Below are 13,753 nucleotides of genomic sequence, written 5' to 3'. Positions count from 1 at the left end.
CTTACTACTTGTGTTAAGTACAGGCTGTTCTTAGAGATCTGTCTGCATACAGCTTCTTAACTGGTTCACACTAAGTGCCCTGTGAACTTTTGTAGTTCCTTTCCAGACAGGATTAATATTCCAGGCTTGGTTTGTCACAAATTTGGTGCATTCACCCCTTCAGTACTGACCTCTTCAGTTTCCACTTCACAAATCAAGTGTTCCTTAATCAGTGACATGAAACTAGTGTCAAGCCTAAAGGGATATCATGCAGAGGGTAAATAATCCTTTCTGAGTACTGTGCTGTAACTAGCTAACCACACATGGATGGTATTTCTTCATATACTGGTAATTTGGTCTAAGTCACCATCCTATATTTCACAGTAATAGGAGCCCTTATTTAGAATTACATAGTTCAAGTCAGTATTTTATTATATCTCTAAGCAGTTTAAAAACAAGACTTGCTAAAGATTTAACTGATGTACCATTGCAGCTACTGAAAATAGGAAGGAACTTAATGAGTCATACTAGGTACATACAGAGATACAAAAGTACTGTTTATTTTCAACATCAAAAAGTTATTTGTCTTTGGTTCTGTGACTTTAAAGTCAATATAAAACCTATTCACCTTATCAGGTCTGAGTGTAATGTCAAAAAGAACTAGTATAATACTTGTAAAACCCATCCTGAACACAAGCATTTCCCACTCCCATTTATAAGCAAGTGCTATAAACAGCAACTTTTTGGCTGATTGTCTGTAAGAGGGAGCGAACTGTCTCTTCCAGCTCCACCAGCTGCTTTGCTTTGTCTTCCAGAACTTTTTGATTGTTTTCATATGTATTTTCCAGATCTGTAAGCAAAGGAAAGGAAAAACCAGCTTAATTTGGGGTGTTTTAATGCAGTGACATGTAAATTGCTATAGTTATGGATAAAGTACTATTAATATTTATTTTTATTTTGCAAGATAATCTGACTGGGGGGGAGGGGGAAGGCAAAGGCTGGAATGGCACCTTTTTGTTTCCTTAACACTGGGATGTAAAGCAACAAGGAAGTTATTTTCCAGAGGTGGAAATTCAAAAGTATACCTCGATTCATGGTGAAAATAATTGTCATTCTTTGCTCTATGGTGGCTTTTACAGAACAGTGGTATGTTTTGTCTTGTGGTGATTAAGACTATTCAGCTAGTCACTGTAACTGTGCAGGAATAGCTAAGAGGGAAAGAATGAGTTCCTGGCCTGGCAAAACCAGAAGGAAAACCTAGTTCCCCTCCCTGGTAGCATCCCAGGGCAGATGGCCTCCTCCTGTTTTACTCAGCCTTAATTGTCAACAGTAAATATTAAATTAATCTGTAAACAGGAACTCGTGTCCTGATTAGCTTTTGTTTTAACAGCTTTCCAGGGCGGGGTGGGGGCAGTACTGCTTGAAGATGGGGGTCTTGCTTGAACAGGTTAGTCGTCATCCTAAGCACAGTAGTTACCTTCCTTCCCTGTAGTGGTTTCTGGGAGCAGTGATGGGTGCCATACCATAAGTTTGTGTCTCACCTATAAATTTCAGCTTCTCTTATAGAAATCTCTGATTCAAAAAACTGTATTGTATCCATAAAAATAAGGAAAGCAGATCAAGCCTCAGTAACAATTAAGTTCCTTCCCCCCCCTCTGCTTCTGATGAATACAATAACAGCGTGAAATTTCTTCATGTGCTTAGGTGCCAACTTACCTCCTCAGAACAGCCTTACCTTTGAGCAGCTGGAGTTTGCTGTTTGCTTGAGCCAGCAAGGCTTTAGCTTCATCTTGCAACATGCTGGCTTTCCTCCTGGCGTCGGCTGACTCCTCAGTCTTCTTGGCAATGAGTTCTTCCACGGTTCTGTACTTGCCGCTCAGCTCCGTGTTGAGGACCTGTTCCAAATTCAAGCACAAGATGGAGCTCACGCGACAGCCAATACAGCGGGAGTTGGCATTTCCTCCCTCTGCCCTTACTAATCTGGGTGGAAGGAGAGACTACGCTGTTAGCTCAGTTAACAAAAGCAGGAACAGTTTCAGGGTATTTCCTGCTTACTATTCAAGACTTTAAGGGCTGGGGTGAAGACTCATAAGTTGCTCTTTTGCAGATCTGCGGCTGTTTTATAGCTTCATTACTGTCACTTGGCAGGGATTTATGGGATTAATTTACACAGTTCTGTAACTAATTAGTTACACACTTCTGTAACTAATGTACAGCTGGAAAGCTACACATGGTAAGGAACTGGCACTGTTTTGGATTGAATGCTTGCATTTGGGGAGGAGTACTCTTGTTACCCTTTCAGTAATGAGACAGCTGACTAGTTTGTGCAGGTGAAGGTGCTGGAGAAGTCACAAGGTTGGTTTCTCAGCTGTGCTTTTCTCTGTGGGGTTAAGATTGAGAAGTCCAATGGAATTCAATCATTAAGCAAGTTAACAAACTGCAGCAGTACTACTGGAAATATCTCATGTTTACTTGACAGCATCTGAGATATTACTTAGTGTTTGGATATTGTTGATTTGATGGATAATACAGCTCTCCTGGCAGAAAATGTCTCTCTGGAGACTGATGGGCTAACTACAGACAAGAGATGGGAGTAATGAAACTTCCTTTGGCAAATTGGTCAATTGTTTTGTTAATGAGCATTCTTTTGCTATTACAAAGGTGTTTAGCAGACATTGGGAGCAATGCCACCTGGTCAGAGAAAAAATCTTGCATCTCTGATATTTAAAAATTACTTTGGTTTTATAATAAGGTCATGATTTTTCTTGTTGCTTGATTCCATGCATGCCAAATTCTGGGTTGTTTGTCCTGTTCATTGTCATAGAACCATAAATACTCTATACAAGTGAAAAAAAGAAAGTACCAGTTCTCCTGTGGCAGATAGTAAAGCTGAGGGCCAGAAACATATCTATGAAAGGGTGACAGTGTGACAAGTTTCCTGCAGCTATTTTGGAACCTGAAAACTTCCCAATACTTCTCTCTCTCTGTATTTGGATCCAAAGTAAAAAGCAGCTATCTTGGATAAGTGTGTAGATGTTGGGATTTTTTTTTACCCCCAGTACATGACCAATAAATGTGATGGATCACATGTTTTCACTGATGTTCCTTTAGCCAAAGCTGGGATGGGAGTTTTGTTGGCATTCCCTTAGCATCTTTCCTGAGCTTCTCACCTCTTTAACTTCTTCAGCATTTTGTTTTGCAGTAATAATTTTGTCTTCTATGTTGTCCACATTCTCTGAATTTGTAGCAGCTTTTTGCTTAAGGTCTTCAACACTCCTCTCTAGTTCAAACAGACGTAAGGTAGCATTGTTCAGCGTTTCTGCAGATGCTGCATTTTCAGATTCAATCTAATAGAAAGAAGGATGAGAGTTACACTTTGAAAAGACACCGGATATACTACTAAACTTTCTGGATATACTCTGCTCAACTAATTAGTTTATGTCTGTAGATCTGATTTAAAAAACCAGTTGTTTTAGTTTTGCTAAAAATGGCCAATCACAGTCAGGGTGAAAAAGCCCACTGCTTGAAAACAGTACATATGAGGCTGCAAAAGCATTATTGAACATGGTTAAAAACGATTTGATTGCATTATACATGCACGAGTTGCCTAATCTGCTGAGAAAACTTCAGACGTTTGACTTCAGCCTGTGATAATGGACTTGTGAAGCTTCTAAACTGGCCAAGCTTCATGGGTATAGATAGCACTGTGGTGTCCTGAGGGCCTTGAGATGAAATTTGAAAATACTTTATCTGACAAGATTACAGTACTTGCCACTTCAATCCAGCATTCGTTTATTTTAGTCTGACGCTGCAGTGGTGGATGACACTTTGCACAGTTACACCAGTACATGACCAGTGTGGCTTGCCTTACCTTTAGAAGGCTACAATCCTGCTCATTTTACTTGAACGGTGCAGGATATGGGTTGAGAAAAGCCTTTTGATTTTTGGTTCAGTTTGGTTTGGGTTTTTTTGTGGTTGGTTGTTGTTGTCTGACTGGGGTTTTTGTGAGCAAACAGTCCCCTAGCATTTGTCATACTCACTCAAAAGTTGATGTGAAGGCAGGAATGGTTTAGATCCATTTTAAGTGCAGTTTTTGCTTTGCAGTACCCAAGAGCCTTCCCTAGGCAGGCTTACATCAGTTTCCAAGTATCAGACTTGGTGCTGTTTCTATATCATAAGAAATAGTCATAAAAAACTCACTGAGGTCAGCAGGTCTTGAGTTCCTTTAATATCTTCATCAGCTTGTTTGATGGCTTTTTCAGCTGCATTTTGAGCTTTTTCAGCTTCTTCCAGTGCTGCTTTCACCATGTCTGCAGTGACTTTAACATCTGTTGCACCTTTGCTGTGGAGCAAGAAAGACTCTGTTAATGCTAAAAATGCTTTTACTTTGGAACTGGAAAAAACCCACACACTGCAAAGGAACATTTTTGCCCCTTACTGAAGGAATGAAAATCTACATCACGGAAAGTTAAACTGCACCTTCTCATACAATCAGATGAAACAGGGCTGCGTACCTTGCTTTTTTAGCTTCCTCCAGTAGCATTTCTGCTCTGGCAATGTCTCCAGCGCTTTGCTGCAGAATGACCTCAACATCAGAGAGGCTTTCCACACGCTCGCGAATATCTTCTGTCAGGGCTTGCAGCTGCTGGGGAGTGCTTGGCATCTCCATGTTCAGCACTTCATTAGCCACTGCCTCGATGCTATCCAGGTCAGCACTGTCTTCTAGTAAATGGACACAAATAACAAAGATGTGAGTAAAAGCTTCCCTCTGTCAAGTCTCAGTATTAAAGTTCTTGTCCAGCTGCTCCCTAAAGAAGGAAAATCACAGGAAAACGTCTTCCCACAGACTTATGGAAAATCAAGGTGTTAAAACTTCCTTAGGGTGGAAATTCCCTCTTGGGAGAGGTCCAGCAGGTGTGGAGGCGCTGCTGGCATAGCTCTCTTGGAAGCCATTTGAAGATCTTGGTGATTAGCTGGGGGGGGACCTGAGCCCCAGGAAACAAAGCCAACAGCTGCACGTAAATGTATTTGTGCTAACAGCACACTCAGCCCTGTGCAAACAGGGAAGGAATGGGTTTGCCATGCTGCTGCTTGCTGGCAAACAAGGCTTTCATTTAACCTTTACGTGCTTTCTTACAGAGATAAATTCAGTTTCTGACTTTCTTCCCCTTTAATACTACTTTGTCTTTCTAGCCAGAACTTATGAACATACTTGGCTAAGTACAGCACTACAACAGCCTCAGCTGAAACGCACATAAGAACATGTCACAGTTTGCTCTCACTTTCCTATTGTCTTCGTTTTCTCATGTTTCCAGATTTCATCATAGACACTAAGTCTGTCTGGGGAGGGGGGCGGGGAACAATAACACAACTATTGCATTAACCCTTGGAGGATGATATAGATCTAAGAACAGTTTTCACAAACCCAGAATCAAAATAAAATGTAAGGTTTTTACGCATTAGGAAGTCTCTAATCTGCTTAATAAGATTTCTCAGATCTTCATTGCTTCTGTCCACTTGTTCTTTTGTAGCATTGGTTTTGAGCAAAACTGCTTGTGCATTTTGTTTTGCTTCATCAGCTCTCTGTTTTGCCTCAGAAACCTAAAGAGAGGAAAATGGAAGGCTTGATTGCATATCTTGTCATGCTTTAAGGCCTGTTTTAAAACAATTCTGTTGGAGTTAGAGGTAATAGTAATGAGGAATGCTTTTTCTCATAAAACTCACAGAACACTTAGAAGCTGGCCCTGATCCATACCCCCAGTGCTAGTTTAAACAACTCAGGTTGATGTTTAGTTATCCATGAAGCTTCACTTTAGCAAGCTCCCTTGCTGAGGATTTTTACAAGCATGATGAGGTTACGCAACTCAAAGTATTCTGAAGTAAGCCAGCACATACTTTGTCAATTAGCCTCTCAATCTGTGTTACAAATGAAAGGTTTTTTTCTTTTTTAATATCTAACAATGGCTTTGGCGTATTACCATTCTAGAGAGTTGCTCAACTTCTGCTAATGCACTGAGGATGTCTCTGTCAAAATCCATAGCTTTCTGCCAGGCGTTGTGAGCTACGGTCACCAGCCCCTCGCAGCCGGGGCCTCCACACTTCTTCTTCCCTTCCTCCGTCCGACAGTTCAAGCCGCCGCACTCGGACTCGGCACAGGAGGCTCCCGGAGCAGTGCCACACGTCTGCAGGGAGACGTTAGACAAGGGAAGCAGTCACAGCCTGATTTCCATTGCTGAACTGTGGGGGGGCTGGAGTAGGACACTGCTGTACCAGAAAATTTCAGGTTTGTTTTTTTTTTTTAAAAGCAAATCTATTTCCATCTGCAACAGTGTACTGAGAATTATCCACTACTTGGTTAGTGTTTGGCAATGACATAACAGAGGAGGCAATATGAGAAAACTCCCTATTCTTGTGAGGTTCTTTTCACTTTTCCAAGCCCCCACTCCCTTTATGCCAAATGATAGTCACTGAGGTTTTGCAGCCAAACAATCTCCCTGGGATAACCTAGGGGCTGTGCCAAGTTAACTGCAGCTGTCTCCTGTGAAGTGTAAATGAGTCCCTCTTACCTGTTTGGCATGCAACCCAGCAGTAGCTAGAAAGCAGAAAGATTTTTTTTGTGTGTGTGGCTCTGTGTGTCTCATGATTACACCTCGAAGCAACTTGGTGTTTACTGTCTTGATAAACATCTACCCAAGATTTTCAGACCTCAAGAACAGTCAGGCAGGAATGTAGGGGAAGGAAAGCTAAACAAAAAGATCTCTCTTTCTTGCCTCCAGAGAAAAACAGAGGGCTGGGGGAGTGGGAGGGATGGCTGCTTCTTAAGGAATGGACAATTCAGTGTGTGAAGAACTCACCCTCTAACACAGGCCTGGCCTTCCCTGGGGATTTAATGAGTGGTCCCCTGCAGCCTGCCTTCCCCGGGGACTGTTTAGGGATTGTTCTCTGAATGCAGCTGGACAACTTCAAAGTGAAACTGAGGGAACACCCAGCCTCTCCCAAGAAAAAGCCACCCTTGATGGTATTTACAGATGAGTAGGCAGCTTCAACAGAGAAAATGCCCTTTTGACTCCAGCTCCCTGTTAAGTTCTGCTTTGTCTCAAGCAGGAGGAAGATGAGCCTGTGGTGATGATGAGGTGGGCAGCCTGTCAGTGCAAGCAGAAATGCTGCCTGGCTGGGCACCGTACAGGCCCAGCATGTTCCCTACAGAACTGTAGAAAGGAAGAGGAAAGCCTAGAGAAAGCAAGCACTGAACTCAGGATGGGTTTAAGAGCTCATCAGATGGCTCTCAGCCCAGCAGATTTGCTATGCTTTTCTACATGTGGGAGCTCTGTCCACAGCAAAGGGCACTGGGTTAAGGCAGGAGTGATACAAAGGCCGCTGCTTTTTTGAGGCTGGGAAGGGTAGGGGGGAGACCAACAAGAAAGGCTGGTGCTTGAAAGCCAGTAGGTCTCAGAGCCTGCTGATTACATGGCCCAGATCTAGCCCACAGAATACCCCACCAACCAAGCAACGTGCATTTTTCATCAACAAGCTGCATATCTCACGGTGTCACACCCTACAGTTCCTCCCTGCCTGTCGCGTCTTCACAAACCCAGCTTTATTTTTGCTGCAGGTTTTATCCCAGTGATTCTCAGCTGTGTTCAGCTGTGTACCTTCTCAGCCACCTCGGAGAGATCCAGGCTCTGCAGCTTGCCTGCGAGTTCATCCAGAAGGCGCGATTGCTCCTCTTGTTTAGCCTTGAACTGGGCCTCCTTCTCATTGATTAAGTCTTCCACTTCCCGCCGCGTTTGTGCTGACAGCTCCACGGCGCTATCGGGATCAAAAGTGGAGGCATTGACCCTCTCCTCTGCCTCCAGGGACATCTGGAAATACTTGGTGATACTATCCAAGGCTCCTGTAGAAATCAGATGGAGCTGATGAGAAATCTGCTAGTAACCCAAAGTAATGTGTATTATAGATGTTAGCAGATGACACATCAGGGTTACGATATCTCACATCACATTAAATGAAACGCTGACCTTTGCAGCTGTGTTCAGTGCCATTGCTAGGTTGACAGAATTCAACCTGTTGTAGAAAAAAAGCTTGCTTTTTTGATGGTGGACAGTGTGTCAAGTTGGACTTGGAAGTTAAGCCTTTCTCTGACTCTAGTGACTGAATTCAGCTTGCCTTAAGGTCAAAAGGAGATCCAGGAGATCCTTTTAGGTTTTTTAGAGGAACAGTCTGTTTTCTAAGGATTCAGTTATCCTGTTAATTCTTATTGTGTGCTCTGGGATGTCTGGCCTATGGAGCCACTGCCTGGAAACTGGTCAGAGCTTTCTCAAGAAACAACTGCTTGATAAGAGGTGCTGACTTACAGAACTGTTAGTTTGGCACAACTCCTGGAGAGGTCTTGAGCGGGGGTGAGGGACCCTGTGGGGATAGCCATACTCTGCACCTTGGGGCAGCTTTCCTTTGCAGAATGCCACAAGTCAGGGACTCCCCTGTTCTATATCCCACTTGCCTCACTCTGCAATATCCCATGTTCACTGGAAACAATTTCAGACTTCCTACAAACTAGGAAATTTAAAAGAAAAATTAACAAATCATTTCTTTGAAGTCAGCTTTCCAAATTTCCAAATAATTTGGTGACATTCCTCTTTCTCCAACAAATTTTGATTCTTGGCACATTTCAGTGTGCCAATAGGCATGCAAAGTTTGGGTGGCTCAGAAGAACTGGGCCCTTTACAGTGTAGTCTTAGTCACAAAGACCCATTTTTTTCAAACAAAAACAGCCATTTAACAGACCAGGGAGAGCAAGGGTGATGTCCAGGCGTATTTTGGAATCTGTGGTGCACTTTATGCCATTGTGTCTCATCTGAAATGTGTCAAGCAACATACTTTAAGGTAATTCTGTGCCCCGAGAATAAGTCAGCTTTGCAATGTGAAGATGGGAGAGAGACAGGGTGAGGGGACAAAAATTCCTGCTGTATCAGCAACTCTGCTAATGCACAGAAAGACGCTGTCCTCCTAGGAACTGTGTTTTATTACAAGTTAGAAGATTAACCTGGTATTTAAAACCATGCACTAATTAAGTCTTTAGCCACCCCACTGCTTTCTGCCCCTCCCTGTGACACTCACCCCGAACATCAGAGATCTTGATGAACTCGAGCTGTTCTGCAAGTTCTTTCACGACGTGGTCGAGGCTTTTGGCATCTGTCTCCAGCGCGCTCAGGTCAGTGTCTGTGCTGTTGCTCTTTGCTGCTAACGCTGACAGGTTTTCTTCTATGTCAGCTATCTTAACTGTAACATCTGCTGTAAGCTTTCTGTAAAACAGGCACAGGACTCAACAGCGGGGGGAGGAAGGGTTGTAAGCCTTGATGCTTCACTGAGGAGTGGTGGCTAGAGCTGTACCTAGCTTCTGCCACAGTAGGACTGTACTCCCTCACTGGAGCTCTAAGTGATTTGTAACAACATGCCTACCTAGAATACTGTTTTGTTTCCTTTATCACACAAAACTACTTTTTAATCTGCAGCACATTTATAAACTCAAAGCACCAAATTGCTCAGAAAACAGCTGCTTTGTGTAAGATTAACTGGAGGCAGATTCCAGAGGACTGGTGTAATGATCTTGTATCATGGCAACTGCATAGGTCAGAGTTGACTACTATGATCTATACATAATTTGCTTCCCATCCCACACAGTTACAAATGCAGTTTTGATTACTACGAGCTCATGGGACAGATTTGAACTTCAGGAAGCAGGCAAGGGCCGGGGGAGAGCCTGAGTCTTAACACAATGGATTCTTTTAACTTGTCTGTAAAGATCCCGCCCTCAGCATTCAGCGTGGCCTCAGTGAGCCACGGAGCAGGCTTTAGCTAGTGGGATAACCCTAAAAGGAAAAGCAAGTGAATGTTACATGTCAAGGCTGCTGCAGAACAGAAGTGGGCATAGGAAGCTATTCCCATGCATGGTGATCACACCAAACCCAGCATTCTGAAAGAATCAGGCAGTATTTAAGCTCTAAGACAAATTTACAGCTCTCAATAGCCCAACAGCCTGCTGTTTTCCAGGACTCCTCCTAAGCCCAGTATTCTTCTATACAACCAGAGAGGAGCAAGAACAGATGCACATATATGTGTTTTAAGGAAAAGCAGCTCCTCAGCTGCTCTGACCTACCTCAGTATACACAGAGTCCAAAAGCAGCAGTGACCCCCAGCTCTCCAGCTGGAGAGAGGGAGCTGTAGGGCACAAGCTATTCCTGATTGAGACATTTGTGCTTTAATCCTCAGCCCTTTGCTTTGTGCAGTCCCCTTTATAATGCATAAACAAGTTGGAACAGTTGTAGACAGGGCTAGAAAGCATCTGTAATCCTACTTAATGTTAGACTGACCCATTTCTAAAAGCACAGACAACTATCTTTTGTATGCTTAGCCCTAAAACAAAATACAAGGCTCCTAACCCTGAGAAAAATGGAAACAATCCTTATTATAAAGCTGATACTTCCCCCCCGCACATGCTCAGAATTCAGAAAGGAGCCCAAGTTTCCAACTCATCAGCAACACATGGAAATCCAGGAATTTAATCTCTCCCTCTCTTCATTCTCTCACATAATAGCAGTGTTTGTCCTTTGCCCCAGGGCAGCACAAGGCAAGCATGAGTGGCTCCCCGGTAATTAGCTGCCTGGAGAGCAGTGGGAGCAGGACAACCCCTGCCCAGCACGTGGCAGCTGCACGGCTCCTGCCAGCCCCAGCCACGTTTCTGGGTTTCTGCTGTGGAATGGATGCTCACTGTGGGATGGATGCTCACTGCCAGTGCTCAGCACGGCCAGGAGCTCCACCAGCGCCAGGACACACTGGCACAGTGTACCTCGCCCAGCCAAAGGAGTGGAGCCAGTGTCCTCAGCCCAGCATGGGGACATCAGTCACTCAAGTAAATTCCATCTCACTGGAACTCCCACTCCTTCTCACGCTAGACTTATCCATGTAACTGCAACTGTACTCACTCTGCTTCCTCGAAGAGATTTCCAATGTTCTTCAGGGGCTCGGCTGCTGGATTTTGAGTGACGATGGTTTTAATTTCACTGAGCTTCTCCTCCAGCGTGGTGAGTGTCTGCTGGTATGGGCCGGTGACTCCAGTGATTTTGAGGGTATTAGCCCTGTCCAGGAACTGCTGGGTCTTATTAGCCAGCTCGCTGATGATCACATCCCAGAGGGCGAAGCACTGGTGGCAGGGCACGCAGTTGGGGAAGAAGCCCGAGTAGCCCCGGGAGCACTTGTCGCAGCGCGGCCCTTCCACTCCTTCATTGCAAATGCACTGCCCAGTGGCACGGTCACACTGCGGTGTCTGGATGCCATGAGGGTTGCAATCACATGCTGGAAGGAGAAAAAGGCACGCGTGAAGACTATGGAGAGGGAAATGACAGTGATGTTGGCAGGGTGGGGAAAAAAAAACAGTTATAAATAAAGTGGTGAAATGAGTGCAGAAGTGGCCAGTGCCTGGATTATAAAAAGCTAATTATGGATGTATCACTTGGGTACAGGGGAAGCAGGTTTGAGTGTGAAAGGGGAAAGAGACAGGGAAAGAACTCTAGAAAGAGAACAGGATTTGGACATCTCAGAAACAGGAACAATAATGGAGCAAGGATGGACACCACTTCTTTCAGTGTTTGGATGTCAACTGGATAGCAACTAAAGACAAAGTTCCCACTTTCACTCCTACAGTGAAGAGTGAGTAGAGCAAGACTCTCCACACAGGAAAAGAAACAACAGGCAGACACACATCAGAGAGTCTGTGCACCAAACATGAGCAAAATGGGAAAAGGGAACTAGGAACAACTATTTACTGTCTCCTCCAGCACAGGAGTAAGGGTAACTAAAGAAACCCAGCAGACAAAAACCCAATCACCTTCCCCTGCACCTCCCACAAACAGCACACTAAAAGGAGATAGTTGATCACACAGCACTTAGTTAAGTGGTGGAGCTTCCTTCCACTAGACAGTGTGGGTGCTAAAAGCTGAGGTGGCTTCAAAGAAGAACAGGGCAAATCTATGGAGCAACAGCCCTTGAGAGATCTTCTATGCAGAGGTACAGGGACTGGCTCAGGACATGCTCCTGCCACGGATGGTGGGAAAACATTCACAATACACATCAAAGAATCTGGCCCTGGGCTGACATTTTGGGTACACAGAAAATGAGAAAAAATCTGGCAGTGAAAAGTATAATAGAACAAAGAATGTGGTCATGGGCAGCCCTGTTAGCCCTGAGGTGCTAATGACCAAGAGCCTACACACTGTTTGTTACCCTCAAATGGGAATGAGGATGATTAACACTGTAATTTTTTGTTGGGGTTTTTTTGTTGTTTTGTTTGGTTTTTTTTTAATTATTGCACACTTAGAGCATCAGCTTGGGAGTTAATATTCACACCTTCCTGAAATTTGCTTCTTTGGTACTAACTCGCCATGGACAGAAGTTACTTAATTAACTTACTGATGCACTGTCATTTCTCAAAGCACAGACGTGCTTTGTACACAATAATGCTATCAGGAGAAGCGTTTCCATGCAGCGGGGCTGCCACTTGACCTCTCCTCCTTAATTACACAGGAGGCAGCGGCAGCAGAGGGCACCACCAACACGCAAAGCTTTTAATAAAGAGATGGGAGCAAACAACAGAAAGAGAGGCTTTGAAAACATGCACGTTTTCTAACTATCATCACGGCAGAATACACCCGAAGCAGGTCAAGAGCACATTCCTTAAACAGGAAAAGGACTGTGATACTTCACCTACATATCCATTTACTAGGCATCCTTGAAGGAGGTTAAACGGCTCAAAAAGGCCCATAAATCGATTCACACACCCCAAGCACATGCCCCCTTGAAAAAGGGGCAAAACACAAAGCTGTTTTCAAGATTGTACATTGTTGGCTTCAATGCCAGAACACAGTGGTGGTCTTCAGTTCAAAAATCACACAAAGAGCCTCAGCAGAACAAATCGCTCTTCAACAAAACGACTTTCTTGTACAATGTGAATGTGATAGGCGAGAGACAAAAATAACTTCTGCTGCTTGGACAATTGAGCAAAACGGTCCTTTGTTCTTTGAATTATACCCTGACACAAGAGATTGTTTTTACTTTACATCGAAAGTGCTTAAGTAGTCAACTCACCACGGAATATGTTCCCTGCAGGCAAACCGTTGAGTTCCTGTTTGAAGGTCAGTTAACCCTTCTGTCAACTAATAAGGCCCTGAGTATAATGATGAATTGTCCAAATTCCTCTGTATAGAAAGAGGCTAAATGGCATGTGGTTTTTCTCAAAGATCCTGAGGTCCGATCAAGTTACAGGAATACTTGCTTCTGGCAAATCAAATCACTATATTTACTTGTGGATTTAAAAAGCTTAAAGTGAAAAAGAAACACCAAAACCAACCCCATGTTAGTAATTCTACTCCTCAATACCTGCATGTTCACAAAAAAGCAGATGACATGGCTTTAGTAGCATTTACATGGTAATGTGGATTCCAAAATCTCTGGAGCCAGAAAGTGCTGGGAAAGGAAGAAAAGAATTTAGGTACTGACTTGTTTGCAAAGTGAAAATCCAAACTCTGCAGCTGCCTGTTGGGAGATGATAAAGAGCAAAAAAGTAATTTATTCTAAATGCAATGCAACAGTTGGAAGAATCATCACATTTCCAGTCCTACAAAACTCCCAAACTGAGCTTCACAGGACCCAGAAAATTGTACAAGGCAGCTAGAAACATTACTGTGGGTTATTTATCTTTTCAGGATTGTCTATCAAGTCC

At 43.7% G+C, this 13,753-nt stretch overlaps 1 protein-coding gene across 1 annotated transcript in view; it reads right to left on the bottom strand.

The window, feature by feature from the left end:
• Positions 1-378: 378 nt before the first annotated feature.
• Positions 379-13,753, bottom strand: part of LAMB1 (laminin subunit beta 1) — a 40,453-nt gene continuing 27,078 nt past the window's right edge. Inside the window, exons 22-31 of the mRNA XM_018068033.1 lie at positions 10,962-11,331; positions 9,097-9,281; positions 7,632-7,873; positions 5,958-6,161; positions 5,436-5,580; positions 4,494-4,701; positions 4,180-4,321; positions 3,150-3,326; positions 1,715-1,874; positions 379-829 (exon numbers count right to left, since the gene is read on the bottom strand). Coding sequence (XP_017923522.1) covers positions 693-829; positions 1,715-1,874; positions 3,150-3,326; positions 4,180-4,321; positions 4,494-4,701; positions 5,436-5,580; positions 5,958-6,161; positions 7,632-7,873; positions 9,097-9,281; positions 10,962-11,331 — 1,970 coding nt within the window. The 3' untranslated portion in view covers positions 379-692. The remainder of the gene's footprint in view (positions 830-1,714; positions 1,875-3,149; positions 3,327-4,179; positions 4,322-4,493; positions 4,702-5,435; positions 5,581-5,957; positions 6,162-7,631; positions 7,874-9,096; positions 9,282-10,961; positions 11,332-13,753) is intronic.

This window comes from Manacus vitellinus, unplaced genomic scaffold (genome assembly GCF_001715985.3).
Source record: "Manacus vitellinus isolate BGI_N305 unplaced genomic scaffold, ASM171598v3 scaffold_13_pilon, whole genome shotgun sequence".
NCBI classification, from domain to species: Eukaryota; Metazoa; Chordata; class Aves; order Passeriformes; family Pipridae; genus Manacus; species Manacus vitellinus.
Note: the sequence above shows the minus strand (reverse complement) of the source record. Positions and strands in the feature narration are given on the sequence as shown.